General features: G+C 36.3%; 2 protein-coding genes across 2 annotated transcripts in view; one reads left to right on the top strand and one right to left on the bottom strand.

Annotated features, from left to right (window-relative positions):
- Positions 1-890: 890 nt before the first annotated feature.
- On the bottom strand, positions 891-13,639 carry LOC126964547 (delta-aminolevulinic acid dehydratase). The gene is made up of 8 exons (XM_050807740.1): positions 13,119-13,639; positions 12,808-12,955; positions 11,448-11,667; positions 10,708-10,796; positions 5,209-5,352; positions 4,217-4,333; positions 3,424-3,514; positions 891-1,917 (listed from the first exon to the last, which is right to left on the bottom strand). The coding sequence occupies exons 1-8, from the start codon at positions 13,244-13,246 to the stop codon at positions 1,856-1,858; spliced, it is 999 nt and encodes a 332-aa protein (XP_050663697.1). The 5' UTR covers positions 13,247-13,639; the 3' UTR covers positions 891-1,855.
- Positions 13,640-15,967: 2,328 nt separating this feature from the next.
- Positions 15,968-17,675, top strand: part of LOC126964489 (histone-lysine N-methyltransferase EHMT2) — a 30,457-nt gene continuing 28,749 nt past the window's right edge. Inside the window, exons 1-2 of the mRNA XM_050807641.1 lie at positions 15,968-16,974; positions 17,332-17,553. Of these exons, the coding sequence (XP_050663598.1) occupies positions 16,259-16,974; positions 17,332-17,553 (938 nt within the window). The 5' untranslated portion in view covers positions 15,968-16,258. The remainder of the gene's footprint in view (positions 16,975-17,331; positions 17,554-17,675) is intronic.

Below are 17,675 nucleotides of genomic sequence, written 5' to 3'. Positions count from 1 at the left end.
ATAATTAACATCGAAAATGTGCAATCATTATTTAATTAGTTAAAAATAAAACAATGCTTATAGAGGTAGTATATTACCCTGAAGATTTACACATATGCCATCGTGGACATGTCTGTAGACTTTTAAAAGATACACATTTTCACAAAACATTATTTTATTAGGTATATCTCAGAGACAGCGTTTTCGTTGACAGCTCCCAGACGGCTTATTATTTTCCAACACCTTCAATAAATATCGTTAATTGATACAAATGTATAGTATACAAACACTTGACAAATTATATACTAAAGCCTTCCTCGAGTACCACGCTATTCATTGGTAAAAGCCGCATGAAAGTCAGTGCAGTAGTTTTTGAATTTCTCGCTAACAGATAGACAGACGCGTTGGAGGACTTTGTTTTATATGTAGTGAATAGTGATGTAGTTCTGGTGTTTTAATTGTTATTTAATGTTAAGGTTATACATTAATAATACTAATTGATTTGTTTGATCGAGTATAATCCGCCTAAGTTTAAAGCGAGCAGTTGCGTGGATCTCCTTTTGTTAAGATTATAGCCGTCATCTGTCAATGACTGCACGTTTCATACAATAGAGTGAATCGCTTTTTTCTTAGAGAATTTCGCTAGGCTGTCGGTGAAGTGCAGTGAAGTATTACGAGAACCTGTGTTTTTATTGGTTTGATTTGATTGCGCCGATGATTACATCGACAGGAGCTTCGCTGGTTGACCTTTTTTAGTCTGATTCCGTTGAAAGGATAGCATAGATAGCGAGCATAACACTTGCACCCCGTAGGTTTGTAACGAATACCCAGTGAAGATCACATATACTTATTATTACAGTATAAAAATCAGCCTCTGTGGGTGGTCAGGTTAGATAAGATAAAACAACAAGTTAAACAAAATTTTATTACCTTCCCTTATATTAAACAACAGCAATAATTGTACTTATAACTCCCAATTATAATTGAGCAATTTGATATCTAATAATCTAATTAAAGAATTAATCTAATTATAGAATAAACGCAGTATCGTTCTTGTAGGAATAAAGTCATTATGTATGTGCCTTCCGGTAGCAGGAAAAATGTGAAAATACCAGATCACAGAGCACTTACACTGAATAGAAATAATTCATTATATCTAACTTACTTTATACACTATGCAATTAATTCGTATGAAGATTTGCTGTAACTGTTATATATTTTTCTTTTCATTTATATGTCCACGTTAAAAATATTTATGTATAAATAAATATAAAAACAATCATAAAACCATAATATAAAAAAAAAACAATTAAATTTAAATCCAATCAGTTCCAAGCTTTTTTATGATAATAAGGAACGAGACGAGCAGAACGTTCAGCTGATGGTAATTGATACGCCCTGCTCATTACACTGCAGTGCCGCTCAGGATTCTCGGAAAAACTGAAAAATTCGCGAGCGGCACAACAATTGCGCTCGTCACCTTAAGACATAAGATGTTAAGTCTCACAACTGGTAAAAAGCTCTGCTAATTAATACCCTGCCTAGCACATAAGTCTTCGATTTTTCTTTCAGGTGTGCATAGTATATATATATCTATATATATGTATATAGATCAAGACGAATTTTGACGACCATAACATCATCATTATATTGTATTTTGGAATCTTTATTCACAATCGATATGACAATGACTTCGCGTATAAATGAAAAATATATTTTTAATCTTTTGTACAATATACAATTGAAATATGAGTATTATTTAGGTCATTCAAGAATGACTTTATATATACAAGAATAGGTAGTTATCAATTTACCATCACATCTTTATGATAATGCAACAAGTTTGTAACAATTACATTTTACATTTAAATAAAACCTATTGTTTTTTAATTAAATCCAGAATTAACGGCGCGAAGTATGTGATGATGCAATCGGCACCTGGAACATTGAAAACAAAATATAATTGTCAAATAATATTTGAAACAAAATTTTATGAACGATGCGGGACTCGAACCCACGTCCTCTCGCGTTCCGTACGAGTGCTCTTCCAACTGAGCTAACCATTCGAGTGACGTATCTTCATAAAATCTTGTATGATTTGTTCAACTCTCAGGTTGTGGTATTATTTGTGTATTCATCCTAGAAGTGAGGGTTATCACTTTCAAAATATAACAAAATATAATTGTTTCACCAATTATGAACTCATACTTGAACTAAGTATTATGTATTCTTTGCTAATATATAAATGCAGAAAAGTTTTTATCCACAGACATGGATCCAAATATATGCCGCCAATGTATGTACTTCGCGTGTCAAAAATAGGAGCAATGCTCTTCCTTTGACACTTTTATTTTATTTTTTATTATAATTTATAATACATTGCCGATTTTAGTAATAAGCAATACCGACTATTGATGTACTGAAAACGTTAACTAATGATGAGGTGAGCGGCTAAACGTTAGGCTCGATGCACTGGCATTTTAACGACGTCACAGTAGGTACAAAAAAAGGGCACGCTTGGTTTTCATGCAGACGGAGGGATTTGCGTTATCTACTTGGATCTATGTCTGTGGTTTTATCCGAATATTGGAATTATTTTTGAAATCTAAGATGGCCGCCGCGCAAATATATGTCAAAGTCAAATAAACTTTATTCAAGTTTATGCGCTTTTGAATAGTCATTAAAAATATTTAAGTGACTTGAATTGCTAAATCTACCATATGTTGGGGAAAATAGAGCTCTCAGCTCGTGAGAAGAACATACAAGAAACTCAAAAGCCATTTTCATTTTCATTTCATTTTAAAATGTCTTTAATATACATTAAAAATTACTTGAAATTTATCCAATTTATTGATTTCAACAATATTAATATCGTTTCCATGGTTCTTGAGGTAGTGTAGAAGGAATTTTAGATCTTATTTGAAATCAAAGATGTTCGCTATGCAAAATTATCATTGCGACAATATGTATAGTTTTTAAGATTCTAAGAAATCCAAGTTGGCTGCCGCCTAAAATTATGAATAGAACAATGTGGATATCTTTTCCAAGGTAGTGGAGAACATATTTATTTTGGATCATTTCTTTAGATGGCCGCTGTGCAAAATTTTCGTTACTGTAGTATCGTTTCCAAGATTCTTGGGATATAATAAGGCAGATATAGTGCATTTATAATATTAGTGAGGATATATATAATATTGAGAACGGTACCTACTAATGCTATAGGTATCTAAATACAGCGTAAAAAGTGTCGAATTTTATCCGTTAACCCTCTCATACGTGGTAGATATTGGACACGCTCCGCAGAGGTCGATGTTTGGTTGTAAGAAGCCCTAACAGCCACACGCTGCGAGTTCAAGCCCGCAGTGCTAGAATGGGCGCAACCGCAAACTCATCACACTCACCCTGAGTGTTTTATTAAGTTATTTATTGTGTAATATGGCTTACCAGCTCTTCGCATACAAAGGAGCGTCTCCATCAGTATTGCTTCCATCTCGCCCTCTCCAGAACGGGAAATCATGGCGTACTCCCCAGATACCTTCAGCATAACAGTTGATTTTTTTAATCAAAGGAGATTCAATACATAGAAATTAAAAGAAAGAATGGAATCGGAAACGGCTAGATAACTTGGCGTTGCGTAGAGACGTCGCTTCATTGTGTGTCTTCTACCGCATTTATCGCGGGGAGTGTTCCGAAGAGCCGGTTCATCTGATTCCTGCCGCTGAATTCCATCTTCGCGCGACACACCCCAAATTAGAATATGATCCCCACCATTTGGATGTGTGGTGGTCCTCCACAGTGCTGTTTTCAAGGAACTATCTTACACGTACAACCTAGCTGTGGAATGAGCTGTTTCCATGACGATACGATATGCATATCTTTAAAAAAGCGCGTTCACTTTCTTCAAGGGCCGACAACGCTCCTCTGATTCCTCTGGTGTTACAAGAGAATGTGGGCGGCGGCGATCACTTAACATCAGGCGACATATACGCTCGTTTGTCCCCTATTCCATAAAAAAAAACAACTTTAATGAAGCAAAAATGAAAGGCTGGCAGATTTAAGGATTGGCCGCGGCCGATTAGTCAAAACTCTAGCCTGTTAAATGACCGGCACATACATTTAAATGCAGTTTTATGAAATATCTTCCATTTCTTTTTTATTTACGCACACTCAATTTTCCCTTCAACATCGTTGCCGAGACCTATATGCTGCAATCCCTTTGAGAAGAACGCATGTATACCTGATATATAAAGAGCGGGTGGTTGGGGTACGCGTCCTTCGTCCGCCGCACGATGTCGAGATAGGGCAGGCCAGGTTTCACCATGAGGAAGTCGGCACCTTCGGCTACGTCACGAGCCTGCAACCGATATCATCATGTTATTTTTTTATTAAAATATTGACACACTTTTATAAAAATCATTTTACCCCAAACTAGGCCATTGCATGTGCTGTAGGTTGCAGACAAGAAATTATTTAATACAATTTACTTACATAAACATACTTAAATACAAAATACAAAATAAACATCCATGACTCAGAAACAAACATTCATAATCATAATATAAATGTTCAGTACTTAAACATAAATAAAAGGGACGAACTTTAAATAAGTATACATCATTACTCTGACAATAACTTAATAGTGAATTTAATTATCGGTCACGTGGAGGTCTGTTACGGAATGAACTTGCTTGAGTCTTCGAGAGCTAAAGAACCCGCTCCGCGACTTGTGGATTGTAATTTCGAATTCCCTCGTTCAATTCATTGAATGAATTATGAATGAATCACAGGCGGCAACAGTCAGCTTTTACTCGGCGTAAAAAGCCTTTTGACAGTAGAGGCTAGTACGGCAACATAACATGGAGACTAATGGTGACCTCACTGTTTACTGGTGGAGAAGACGAAAGACGCTTGTGCAGGACGTTCAGCTGATGGTAATTAATACGCCCTGTCTATTACAATGCAGTGCCGCTCAGGATTCTTGAAATCCCATAAATCCTGAGCGGCACTACAATTGCGCTCGTCACCTTGAGACATGAGATGTTAAGTCTCATTTGCCCAATAGTTCACTAACTTCTGCTTCATGGCAGAAAAGGGCGCCGTTGTGGTACCCATAATTTACCTGGCATCCTGTGCATAGGAGCCTCCCACTGGTAGATAACTGGTACTTTCTTGTATCCCAAAAAAGGTATATCAAACATCACCAGTAAAATCTACATGTGGATAACTTACCGCTGCTCTCGCGGCGAGGCCAGTGCTCCCTGGTGGTAGCTGATAACACTTCCTATCGCCAGCCATCGGAGAACTCTTCATAGTGTCTCGGAACGGACCGTACATGTTCGACGCAAACTTACACGAATACGATAGCAGCGACACCTGTATTGAGATACTTTGTTTAGGCTACGTTCGTTAAAAGGCATTTTTTTTTCTCAAAATTAATTCCTTCCTTTATTTACAATTTTCCTAGATTATCCTGTATTATAGTGTAAAATTTGGTATTTCCTTTCAATTTAAGTAATACATATCTTTCCAAAGTTTGATCTTTATCAGCAACAGAGTCCATTGGTTCAATAATACAGGATATACTTCATTTTTTTTTGAATATTCATTCGGGTCGATTTCCGTCAAAAGTTCAAGAAATTTTAAAAAACTCAATATTCAGTTATTGTTTTCTCATAAATCGAGGGCACGACTTCTTTTACGACTTTTCTCTAAAACTCACAGTTTCCGATTTGGCCATCGCCGCCCTTCTCAAAAACCATCCTGTATAAATATTAAATAATGATGATTTATCAGATATTATTATAATGGGTTTGGTCGACTGCCCAGAGTTTTGCCGTTTGCCTCACTCCGGAGACCATACTACCTGCATGTTCCCGGAGCTAGAACTAATTATAGACAAAATAAAATTTATTGAATTAGGCGTTACTTTGCGGAAATCCATAATTATACAAATGATTTAGGTTTGTCTCGCCAAAATCTGGCACGAGACTGCCAGATTTTGGCGAGACAACATGTCCTGAGGATGCCTCGTGTAGAGGCGAAACACGTGTCCAATTGTTTTAGAGACAAATATTGGCGGAATTAACACTAAAGAAAACCTAAATCATTTGTATAGACAAAATAGTTATTTATGCCCACAATGCTCGCCCTTTCAACGACTTGTCTAAGCAATTAGACCTGGATTTGTTCATCACCCCAATTAGGCAGCTAAAACAGCTTCTTACCGAGAACTTTGTAAATCAGGTTTAATTTTTTTTTCTTTATCATTTTATATAATTTTCATTTATGATATCCACTTAGCATATATTCACTCTGTAAAAACTTTTAATTATTGTCTTTCTGTGATGCTGTGTCTACTGTAGCTAAAATATTTATACTAGCTGTAAGTTTTCCTAAAATTATAAAATAAAATAATAGTGTGCTATAGGTGTGCAGCATTATTGAAAAGGTTGCCTACTTATTGCCAAAAAAATAATATTCATCACAAAATAGTTACACGAGTTCCCTAGATTACCGCTGTTCGACTAACACGAGTGCCCTGCCCTACATTCACAGTTCATCATACAGATTATTATGCGACTTGGTACATTAAGATTTATTTATTAGAATATTTGAATATAAGTATATAGTTTAAATCAAATATTTTTAACTATGACAACTATTAGTAGTCTATGTAGTGCCGCTCAGGATTCTTGAAAAGCCCAAAAATTCTGAGCGGCACTACAATTGCGCTCGTCACCTTGAGACATAAGATGTTAAGTCTCATTTGCCCAGTAATTTCACTAGCTACGGCGCCCTTCAGACCGAAGCACAGTAATGCTTACACATTACTGCTTCACGGCAGAAATAGGCGCCGTTGTGGTACCCACAATCTAGCCGGCAACCTGCGCAAAGGAGCCTCCCACTAGTCCCCTATTTTTAACCGACTTCAAAAAAGGGGGAGGTTCTGATTATGGAATCCATGACAAAGTAACGGTACTCTTCAATTCTTAGGAGTAAATTAACGATACGATAATAGATGTCAGCCAAAGTAGGTTTGTAAAAAAAAAATTTTAGTATCTACCAACATACCGTGACGTCATAATATGTTAATAAGTAAGCACGCAATATTATCACATAATGGGAAGTAGTTAATTAGCAACGATAATTTCTGCTCTTGAAAAATCTTTGTTCTGGTTCAATGCCGTAACCTCATTCATGTAATATATATGATACAATGCCAGGGTCATATATACATGTATATTTATTGTGACCCTGGCATTGTATCATATACATTACATGAATGAGATTTAAGGTTTGAAGGCGTCGTCATGATAGACAATAGATAGTCTACATCCTACATTAGTCTTACATTAGTCTTTCAGAGGGCCAGTGTCAACAGACGTCGATATCTTCATCGCTCTAGAAGTTGTAGAGACAAATATATCCATCCCACCCCTAAATACTTGTTTTATTTTTATTTTATTATGATGCAGCACACGGACATGTAAAAAAAGAAGGACTCCGCGCAGTGATATTAATTAGCAAGTGAAGCACCGTTATGCTAGTGTGTGTGCGGTTACGGGGGATACTAGTTACACAATTTTTTCTCCCTTAAATAATCATATATTGCCACAAATACTTATATAGTATCGTTTTTACACTTTTTCACAACCCACGTCGGCATTTTTAAAATATTTTATTGAGACGCAAACTGATCTGTCACAGACGCTGACAATTCTCATAATGGCCGCCTATCGGCCTGTAGTAGTGTAAGTGTGTGCGTGGGGCTATGTATTTACACGTTAATCGGCTTGTTTTGGTGCTACACTGTTATGTGGGGTGACACGGAGCCGTCATTTTTTTACTAGTCCGTGGATTCAGCATTGAAAAATACAACTTCAAATTTTCATCCTTCTACGATCAACCCGTTTTTTTATCACGATTTTTATATTATTCTGTTCCATCCACAGATCCGCAATACACGATAAATTTTTTGTACGCTCCAATTGGTATGTCTGAGAATCGGTCGTCATCTAGTTTTAATACCGCAAAAATTTTAACTATAGTTTTTTTTAATACTTAAATCGGCAGTAAAATGTTTGCTGAGTCAGCTAGTATTTTTATATTTTTTAGTTGCTTAATTTTTGTTATTTGTGTGTGTTTGTAAATAAATGTTTTTCTTTCTTTCTTCTTTCTAATATTATTATCACCGCGGCCCTCTTCTAACACCAGAGGAATCAGGAGAGTCAACAAAATCAACGTTTTAATGGCAATAAGGGACGAGACGAGCAGGACGTTCAGCTGATGGTAATTGATACGCCCTGCCCCTTACAATGCAGTGCCAATTAGGATTCTTGAAAAACTCAAAAATTCTGTACGGCACTGCAATTGCGCTCGTCACCTTGAGACATAAGATTTTAAGTCTCTTTTGGCCAGTTATTTCCGAACACAATAATGCTTACACGTCAGAAAAAGTCGCCATTGTGGTACCCATAATCTAGCCGGCATCTTGTGCAAAGAAGCTTCCCTGCTCCCAGTAGTAGATGCCCTTAGTCGCCTCTAACGACACCCTTGGGCCTGGGACAATCTCTATTCTAATTATGCCCCGAAAACAACAGTACGAAACAGTACTACCTATTACGACACCGAGCGACGCTTTCATTCAAACTTTTGAGTGTTCATATCATCAATATTGACCTGGGTTCAAGTATGATAAAATTGTTTTAGCTATCAACTATAATATTTAAAAATAATATTAATACGTTGCCTTGCTTAAAGATTTTCCCCCTTATTCATAATGGTCCGCTAACTTTAAACAGCCGCTTAGGAGTGTTTTTTCTCATTCTGACATAGGTCAATAGAAGAAGACAGAGTGAGAATTAGCAATGCTTTAAGTTAGCAGACTATTATGAATAAAGGGGTAAGAGTGTTGATGGTTTTATTTTACTAACAGTTATGTTTCTGAATACAATTTTTTACAACGATGACCCTGGTTCAATCCTCGCCCGCAACACACTAATGTATTTTCGGTTTTCGAATTCGATATATACATACGTTTATACGACGCTTTATACGGTCGGCAACTTAGATCAACGACTGGCAACTAATACTACGCCCAAATGGGCGAACCAGAACAAGCCAGTCTCGAACTATGTGTGCAGTTGGCGTGCCACATGTTATGTTAAACTTTGCTAATAATTAAAACTAAAATGCCGGGTTGCGTAGTAAAACTATGTAAAAATAATACTACAAGAAAGACACTGGGATCACGTCGTATTATCACTAAGTATTTTATTAATTTCAATGTAAAATAACACGTAGCGTATGTTACAAAATTTGAAAGATGTCATTGAGTGTCAAGATGCCACGCACACAAATATCTAATAGTTGCCGTAATAAAAACGCTATTTTTCACAGGTAGTGCGGTATCTAGTTGGAGCGCAGCGGAGACCAATCGTTAATCTAAGGTCGGCCACGCTCCTGTGTAACCTCTGATGTTACAACGGTGTGGCCGCGGTGATTACATACCATCTGATGATCCTTATGTATACTCCTATGTTTCATCCATATTCTCTTGCAGCACCAGAGGAATCCTAGGACTATTGCCGGCCTTTGCGGAAGGTGTACACGCTTTTTTTGAAGGTACCCATAACCAATGTCGTATCGTCCCGGAAACACCGCACAAGAAAGCTCATTCCACATCTTAGTTATGTATGGAGGAAAACCGCACTGTGGAGAATGCTGCACATCCAGTTGGCGGGGTTGTTATAATAATTTGTGGCATGTGGTGCGAAGGTGGAATTCGGCGGCTTTAATCAGATGAAACAGCTCTTCGGAACACTCCCCGTGATAGATGCGGTAGAAGCCATAAAATGAATCGACGCTTCTACACAACGCCAGATAACTGAGCGGTTCACAGAACACTGGAATCCCCACAATTCGAGCAGGTCTGCGTTGCACGCGGTCAATTGATTCGAGCTAATACCGGGGTGCGACAGACCAGAGATGACAGCAATACTCGCACTCGGAATACGAAAACACCGCACAAGGAAGTTCATTTCACAGCTTTGTAGTACGTGGAAGAAAGCTCTTTGAAAACCGCACTGTGGAGGAGCGCCCTGCGCCACACATCCAGATGGTGGGGATGATATCTTAACTAGTGGTGTGTCGTGCGAAGGTGGAATTCGGCGGCAGAAATCAGGTTCAGGCAGGAAACAGCTCTTCGGAACTCCCCATGATAAATGCGGTAGAAGACATACGACGAAACGACATCTCTTAGCAACACCAAGTGATCCAGCCGTTCGCCGAGCACTGGGTCCCCGACAATTCGCTGCTCTAAGTTGCACGCAATCAAATGGATCAAGTTGATTCTGGGGTGCGCCAGACCAGAGATGACAGCAATACTCCACAAGTGGCCTGACCTGCGCTTTGTAGAGCTCGAAAATGTTGGCCGACTTGAAGTATTGCCGTGCTCTATTTATGACGCCCAGTATCTTTGAATGGCTTAAATAAATGTTTTTCTATATTGGTTTACTTATGATATTTGCAAAGTCCTGCCAATTTATAACATAGCACTTTCATATCTGTTTTGACAAATTGTAATTATGATGTAACTAAATATGATACATTCATTTTATTAAATTAAATTTAGTAAATTATAACTTAAAAATTTATTTTGAAGGAACTTTAAGGCTTCACAATTTTTTTTTAAATTTCCTTACAATTATTAGAGTTCCAAATAATTACCTGATTCTGCAACTTATTAGCAACCAGCGCATCCTTGATGGCTTTGATTCTGTTATCCATCATATCAGATGGTGCAACTATGTGGGCTCCTGCACATAATAAAACAATATTTATTTTAAACAAAATAAAGGTATAATTAACGGAGATACAGCAAGATAGAAAACGAAAGCGAATCTATTGTTACTCTAACCAATTTTAGTTGACAAGTCGTATAAACTCAGCCACCCTGAGGATTAGCGTCTTAGTATTTTTATTATTATACCTGTAGTTAATTTGACAATTATATGAAAACTGTGCATTACCTTGTAATAAGAGTAGTAGAATTAAAATTGTGTATGGAATTACATCATCAATTACAATTTATAAAAATTGGTTAGGTTAGATTATGTTAGAACAGTTAAAACAACACATGAGCCGAGCGTAGCGTGTGGCAAAACCAAATTGTAGGTTTTCCCCCCAACCCTTCCTTTCTTCCCTCGCCATTTACAAGTTAGGGAGGTTATAATGCTTTTTTTTCTCTGGAACGGTGCATTACCTTGTAATGGGAGTACTATCAATCACTGTTAAGTACTCTGACAGTGTTCAGTTGAACGAAGAATATCAATTGTTATTGTTCAAAAATAAATCAATCACCAATTCATTTCCAGATAAGCCCTGAATGTTTTTGGCAAACAAAATGTAACTTATATTATCAAAAAAAAAAAGTACAACCTTAACGAATAACTAAGATGAGCCAGTACCTGCTTTTGCATATGCAAGGGCAACTTCAGCAATCCTCTTAACGGAAGGGGCATGATCAATAACACCCTGTTCATTCAACACCCCGCAATGTCCATGGGAGGTGTATGGACACAAACACACATCACAGGCCAATATTAACCCTGGAAACGCTGATCGCAGTAATGGCAGAGCTTTAATAACTGGGTTAGAAGCACAGTCAGCACTTGAACCAACTGAATCCTGAAATTATTTTGTTTCTATAGTATTTTTTTTTTATTTGATTAACATGAGTGTTACACATTTAAATAAAACAGGTTTTAAAGTAATGTAAAAAGGTCATGAAACATCGGGTTAGCTAATATTAGGCTTGCACATAATAGTTTGGGACTGGGAGTGGTCAATTTCGTTCCCAGCTCTTTAGCGAACTAGTTCAGTCTAATAGATCGATAGTTTTTTTCTCAAGTCATATACGGATTGTTCTCCCGATCTGGCTTTTTTAGTAGTTTTTTTTTTATGAAAATAAGAGACAAGATGAGCAGGACGTTCAGCTGACGGTAATTGATACGCCCTGCCGCTCAAGATTCTTGAAAAACTTTAAAGTTCTGAGTGGCATTACAATTGCGACACCTTGAGAGAATCATAAGATTTTAAGTCTCATTTGCCCAGTCATTTCACTAGCTATGGCATCTTTCAGACCAAAACACAGTAATGCTTACACATTACTGCTTCACGGCAGAAATAGGCACCGTTGTGGTACTCATAATCTAGCCGGCTTCCTGTGCAAAGGAGCCTCCCACTGGTGGTAGATTAATAAAGAACTTTGAACTACTGTGTACATTCCCAGATGTGTACTTAAACTATTATGGTTAGTGGACATAAATAAATACCTACTGATAACTATGTGCAGAATACTTTGTAAATCAAATTTGCATGAGATAATTGAGAGATAAACAATTTAGAAATTAGTTTGCAAAGAATAATAATTAGAGTAATAATCAAAATATAACTTTTACACAAAAACTAATATAATATCACAGTTACAATAACTTCATTCTTATATTTAAACTAGCTGACCTGGCAAATGTTGTTTTGCCATATAAATTACATATGTAAACCTTCCTTGAGCTTTAACAAATCTATTACTAAAGATTTCATTGAGATCTGTCGAAAAGTTTAGGAGTTATTAGGGAACATACAATCATACATTCTCTTTTATATATATAAATTGTGTTTTATTTAAATTATTCTCTTATATCATCCAATAATAAAGTATTGGTAATCATCAAACACCAAATTACTCATATTAGTGGTATGTTTTCATTAATTTAGTTAAGTATATTACGGATACTAGTATAAAGATTTATATCGGTGGAACATTACCTTTTCCAATGTTTCAACAATACCAAATATGAGAATAGACTTAAGCCCCTTATCTACCAATTCCTTTAAAGCTGGTATGAGATTTTTGATTCCATATCTATACACATTTGGCATACTTAACACTGGCTGCATAGCATTCTCATCCTCCCTAAAATTATATTTCAAATATGAACAAAGAGGTCAGTCAATTAACAAATTCATATTTAAAAATAAGTTAATGAGGAAAAAAAGACAAAACCTGGTTAACTTTAACAGTAATCATGCATTTTAACTAAAATTTATAAGTATAATGAAATTAGGTAAGTACTTACAGCAAAAACACTGGATACATAATATTATGTGTTTCTATACTTGTGTTAGGTTCCTGAAGCTTTCGTAAAGTTGCATGGTGGTATCCTCCTTGGAGGACATGCTCCGGTGTCGTGAAAAGTTCGCTCATTTTAAACGACTTTATCGATGGTTAGCTAAATCAACACTGATTTTTTTACTTTATAGAAACTTGGTAGTCATATGTAATACTTATCAAGTAATGATAATTAGTTTATTTGACCTTCCTTTCAAGAGATATCAGTCACGAAACTAGGTGTATGAATTATTACAAACGTTTGAAGTTTGAACCTTGCGGAGCCTGAGTAAATAAATTATTTATCATCAGCCTGCAGCTCGTTAAAGTAATAGTGTTCTGTGGTCTGCAGTGTCGCACACGAAAAGCTGCCGCTTATGAAATTTACCGCCTACCGGTACCGGTCTACCGTATTGCGTTGTTATACGCTGTAAAATTCGGAGTTTCAAACTTCGAAAGTTCGAAAGTCGAATCTCGAATAAAAGTGTCAATAGAGCTGAGTATAGAGTACCATAGACTTTTTTTTTTGGTTCTGTTCGTCCATCTGGACAAGCAAAGGGGTCAAACGCCCATACAGCCAAATAGAGTACCATAGACTACCGACCAGTTATCATGACAATGACAGTAATAAACTTGTTTGACATAATTATTTAGAGCATTGGTAAAAAGACCATCAAACTGAAACCCAAGAAAAAAAGAACATTATTAATTATACTATCATTTTTCAATAAAAGGCATAAAATGCATTTAATTTTTCAAAATTGATTCCTTTAGAATTCTTTTTGATGTCATTTCTTATACTACTAGATACTACTACTGCTTCGGAAACAAATGGCGCTCTGAGAGAGAAGAAGAGGCGCAAGAAACTCTCCCAGCATTCTTTTTTTGCGCTCTTTTCAATAAAAATATACAATATTGTACAGTCATTTCTATCGCTATAAAATAATCACAATCTAGTCCCAGGCTGTCCGATCATTTAGAGATTATCAGTAGTGGAATAATAGGATTTACGACAGAGCTATTTTTTTATAAAACATTTAAATTTATTTATAGATAATGCCTGAACAGTGGCTGGGACTTTATTGTAGAAGTGTATACATTTACCCTTAAAGCTATTATGTATCGATTAAAGTAAAAATTCCCGTTAGGTTTATGGGCAAGAAACTTCTTTATGTACGTTAGCCGTTAGGTCTCCATCATTCATCACTACAGTAATAAGCCAACGTGAAAAGACTTTTATTATTATTTTCATTCAAGACTTTTATTAAAATTTCCATGCCTTTCATTTAACAGTTCACTAATCACTTCACTTTATTTTAAATTGTTACAATTTTATTTTTAAATATTTTTATATTGGTTTTGGTGTTGCTTTTGTCTTCTAATATATCAGATATTAGAAGACAAAAGCAACAAGTGCAGGTGGGTGAGGTTAAGAATCGTATAAAATTTCTGTATTACTGGTAGTCAAGCCAGCACAAGTCTATCAATAAGTAATGTTTGGCTGTCGAAAATAAGGTGTTCCGCAGTTCCTTCATCGTAGTAGCAAGATGCGCAAATCCTATATAAGGCATTCCCTGCTTCTCAGGACGCTCACTCACACATACTCTGCCAGATCACTGCTAAAATAATATATAAATATGTACGTGCTTAAACACATAGATAATGGTTACTTCTAATACATTATATTAATTTAAGAAAGGAGTACTTCTATCAAATATATTCAGAACTCATTAAAAGCTCACTCATGAACCTGTTTTGTAACTTAATTGTATTTTTATGTTCACTTGTTTTCCGCGATACAGGCATGTCTAGTGCGAAAAGCGCAGTTAATTTTGTATTTTTATGTACCCATTTTGTCAATAAATATATTTTCTTTCTTTCTTTCTATCAATTATAAAATATCAATAATACAATGTGTGATGGTGCAGTAAGGCAAAAACGCATTCTATTTAGCGTGAAATCTCTTTTGTTCAATAATTGGTTGTACGAAAGTCTGACTGGTATGCTTTCTTGTATGCCGCCATACTATTATCCAGTATAATCATAACTTATGAATTACTTGGTCAATATATTGGAGACAATCAGTAATAGGAATCTCTATTACATTTTTAACATCAAAGTCATATTCCAATCCACTTTAATATTTATTATTTTTATTATACAATTAGGCTTTAACTAAGCGCTTTTGAATCGTCACTATAAACATATTTTTTTAATTACTAAATCTACCAATTGTTTATAAAAGTAGAGCTCGTGAGAGAAACTTACCAGTAACTCAATGGCCCTCTTTTCAATCCATGGAGTATTTTACAATGGCTGTAATAATCAAAACAAGTGTTCAAAGTTAAAAGAGTTTTAAACATAAAATATTTAATTTCAATCAACTCAATTAAATAAATGCCTTTTATATGCAGTGCTTTTGTTACCGGTTATGATTAGAGATAGAGGGAACAGCGTTACATGGCTAATATTTAATAACTGCTTAAAAAGATGGTTTGTTCTCTTCAGTGCGAAAGTTGGTTCGTATAGTACGAGGCCAGACAGCACTTCACTAAAAGCCACCGCCACTATTTAAAGCGCAAATTCGACCTCAAGTGGAGTACTGTTCTCACGTCTGGGCGGGCGCTCCCCAGTACTAGCTTCTTCTATTTGACCGCACGAAAAGCGGCTCTAGGTCTCGTTGGACTTTTTGTTATACCATACTCATCGTCTCTATCATTGAAATTCTTAGTGAGTGAGGGAGTGTGTGCTGCATGGCTGTATGGTGTAGGACCTTTGCCTAGCCCGGGACAAAATGAATTAAAAATAAAAGTAATATATCGCTACCGTACCGATCCAGCAATTCTATTTAGTATTTACTATTTATTTACATGCATCTTGCTGTATAAAAAATGTTTTATGTAATTAATTTATAGTATAAACAAGTGAAATGGATGCTAAAACGCAACAAGAATGTTTTCGGTGTTCTATTTTAGGATTTTTTGTATTGGGCAGCTGACTTGTCTTAGTACTTAGTAGTAAGTTAATGTGATATTGGGCATATTGCTAAACTCAAAAAAAATTGAGGACGCCCAAACAACGACCTCGGCTCGCTACCTTGGAGACAACATGCAATCTGACGACGACATTCCCGCAAACAAGAAAAAAGACAAGATCGACACGTCGCTTGAGAATATTGCCGATTCAAAGAAATCAGATAAGAAGGAAACTGAAGATCCGAAACCGCGAATTGTTCTTACTTTTCGATCGGACAAGTCCGGTGCAAAAAATAACAATATGAAAATAGTTTCTACAGAAGAAAAGCACGATGAGATATCACCCCGTCGCTCTAATCGGAACAGACAGGCCAAGTGGGAATCGGATGACGATAACGAATCTTTATCACTTAAAAAAGACAAAATAGTGTCCGAAGGTGAAGAAGTGTCAGACAGTTCGAGGAGTAAGCATTCAACTCGCCGTCGAGGGAAAGCATCTGACATAATAGCTAATGCAATAGCTCGTAAGCAGAAATCCTACAATGAATTGGAAGATAAACCAAAGCCAAGAAAATCCAAAGCACCACCAAAATCACTCAATAATGAAGCGAATGGGATAGCTTTGGAATCACATAATACTGCAGGTCTTGGTTCAACAGAGAAATCTCCGGATGAGGGGATCCGTACAAGGCGCTCAGCTCAGCGAAATACTTCCAAGGGAAAAACCTTAAAGCTTCAAGATAGTGATGATGAAGACAGTGATAACTCTGAGATGAAATTGAAACATTTGTGTGAACTGGGACTGCAGTCGGTTGAACAAAACAAGTCTGATGAGGAATGTGAAGAAAGGTTACTAACACTTTTATTTAAATTAATTTGCCTTATGTCTAAGACATTGTTTTTTTTTTTTATGGAATAGGAGGACAAACAAGCGTACGGGTCATCTGGTGTTAAGTGATCACCGCCACCCACATTCTCTTGCGACACCAGAGGAATAACAAGAGCGTTGCCGGCCTTTAAGGAAGGTGTTTTTTGAAGGTACCCATGTCATATCGTCCCGGAAACACTGCACAAGGAAGCTCATTCCACAGCTTTGTAGTACATTGTCTATAAAATATACATTGCTATTATCAAATATCGGGGAATACAATTAATATGTGGTGGGTTACTAGAAGAAAGAGATGTTTATCACAATTCTGTTTTTAGGGAAACTGAAGATGAAAATGAAGAAGAGATTGATGATGACACAGATGTTATAGTAAAACTACTTGAGGCAGATGAGGAAAGTGGCAGCGCAAGTAGTGGAGATTACTTCATATGTTCAGAGGGCACTTCCAAAGGTGCTCGTCCTCAGAGGTCCAGGCGTTCCTGCACTTTTTATGGGGTGACTGATAGGTCTTCACCAATACCATTGGATGATGAGCCATTGTGAGTTAAACTTGAATTTTATTTGAAAGTTCATATCCACCCCACTGAGATTGGTAATGATTTGCATAAAAATTTATAATCATTAGTAAATAAAACTGTATTAGGTTAAAATACAAACAATA

Source organism: Leptidea sinapis, chromosome 5 (assembly GCF_905404315.1).
Source record: "Leptidea sinapis chromosome 5, ilLepSina1.1, whole genome shotgun sequence".
NCBI lineage: Eukaryota > Metazoa > Arthropoda > Insecta > Lepidoptera > Pieridae > Leptidea > Leptidea sinapis.
Note: the sequence above shows the minus strand (reverse complement) of the source record. Positions and strands in the feature narration are given on the sequence as shown.

Coding starts and splice junctions, on each gene's coding strand:
- LOC126964547 (XM_050807740.1), bottom strand. CDS start 13,246: ATGAGCGAACTTTTCACGACACCGGAGCATGTCCTCCAAGGAGGATAC. Junction 5,353..10,707: donor CTAATAAGTTGCAGAATCAG/GTAATTATTTGG, acceptor ATCTCAATACAG/GTGTCGCTGCTATCGTATTC. Junction 3,515..4,216: donor ACCCGCTCTTTATATATCAG/GTATACATGCGT, acceptor GTTATGCTGAAG/GTATCTGGGGAGTACGCCAT.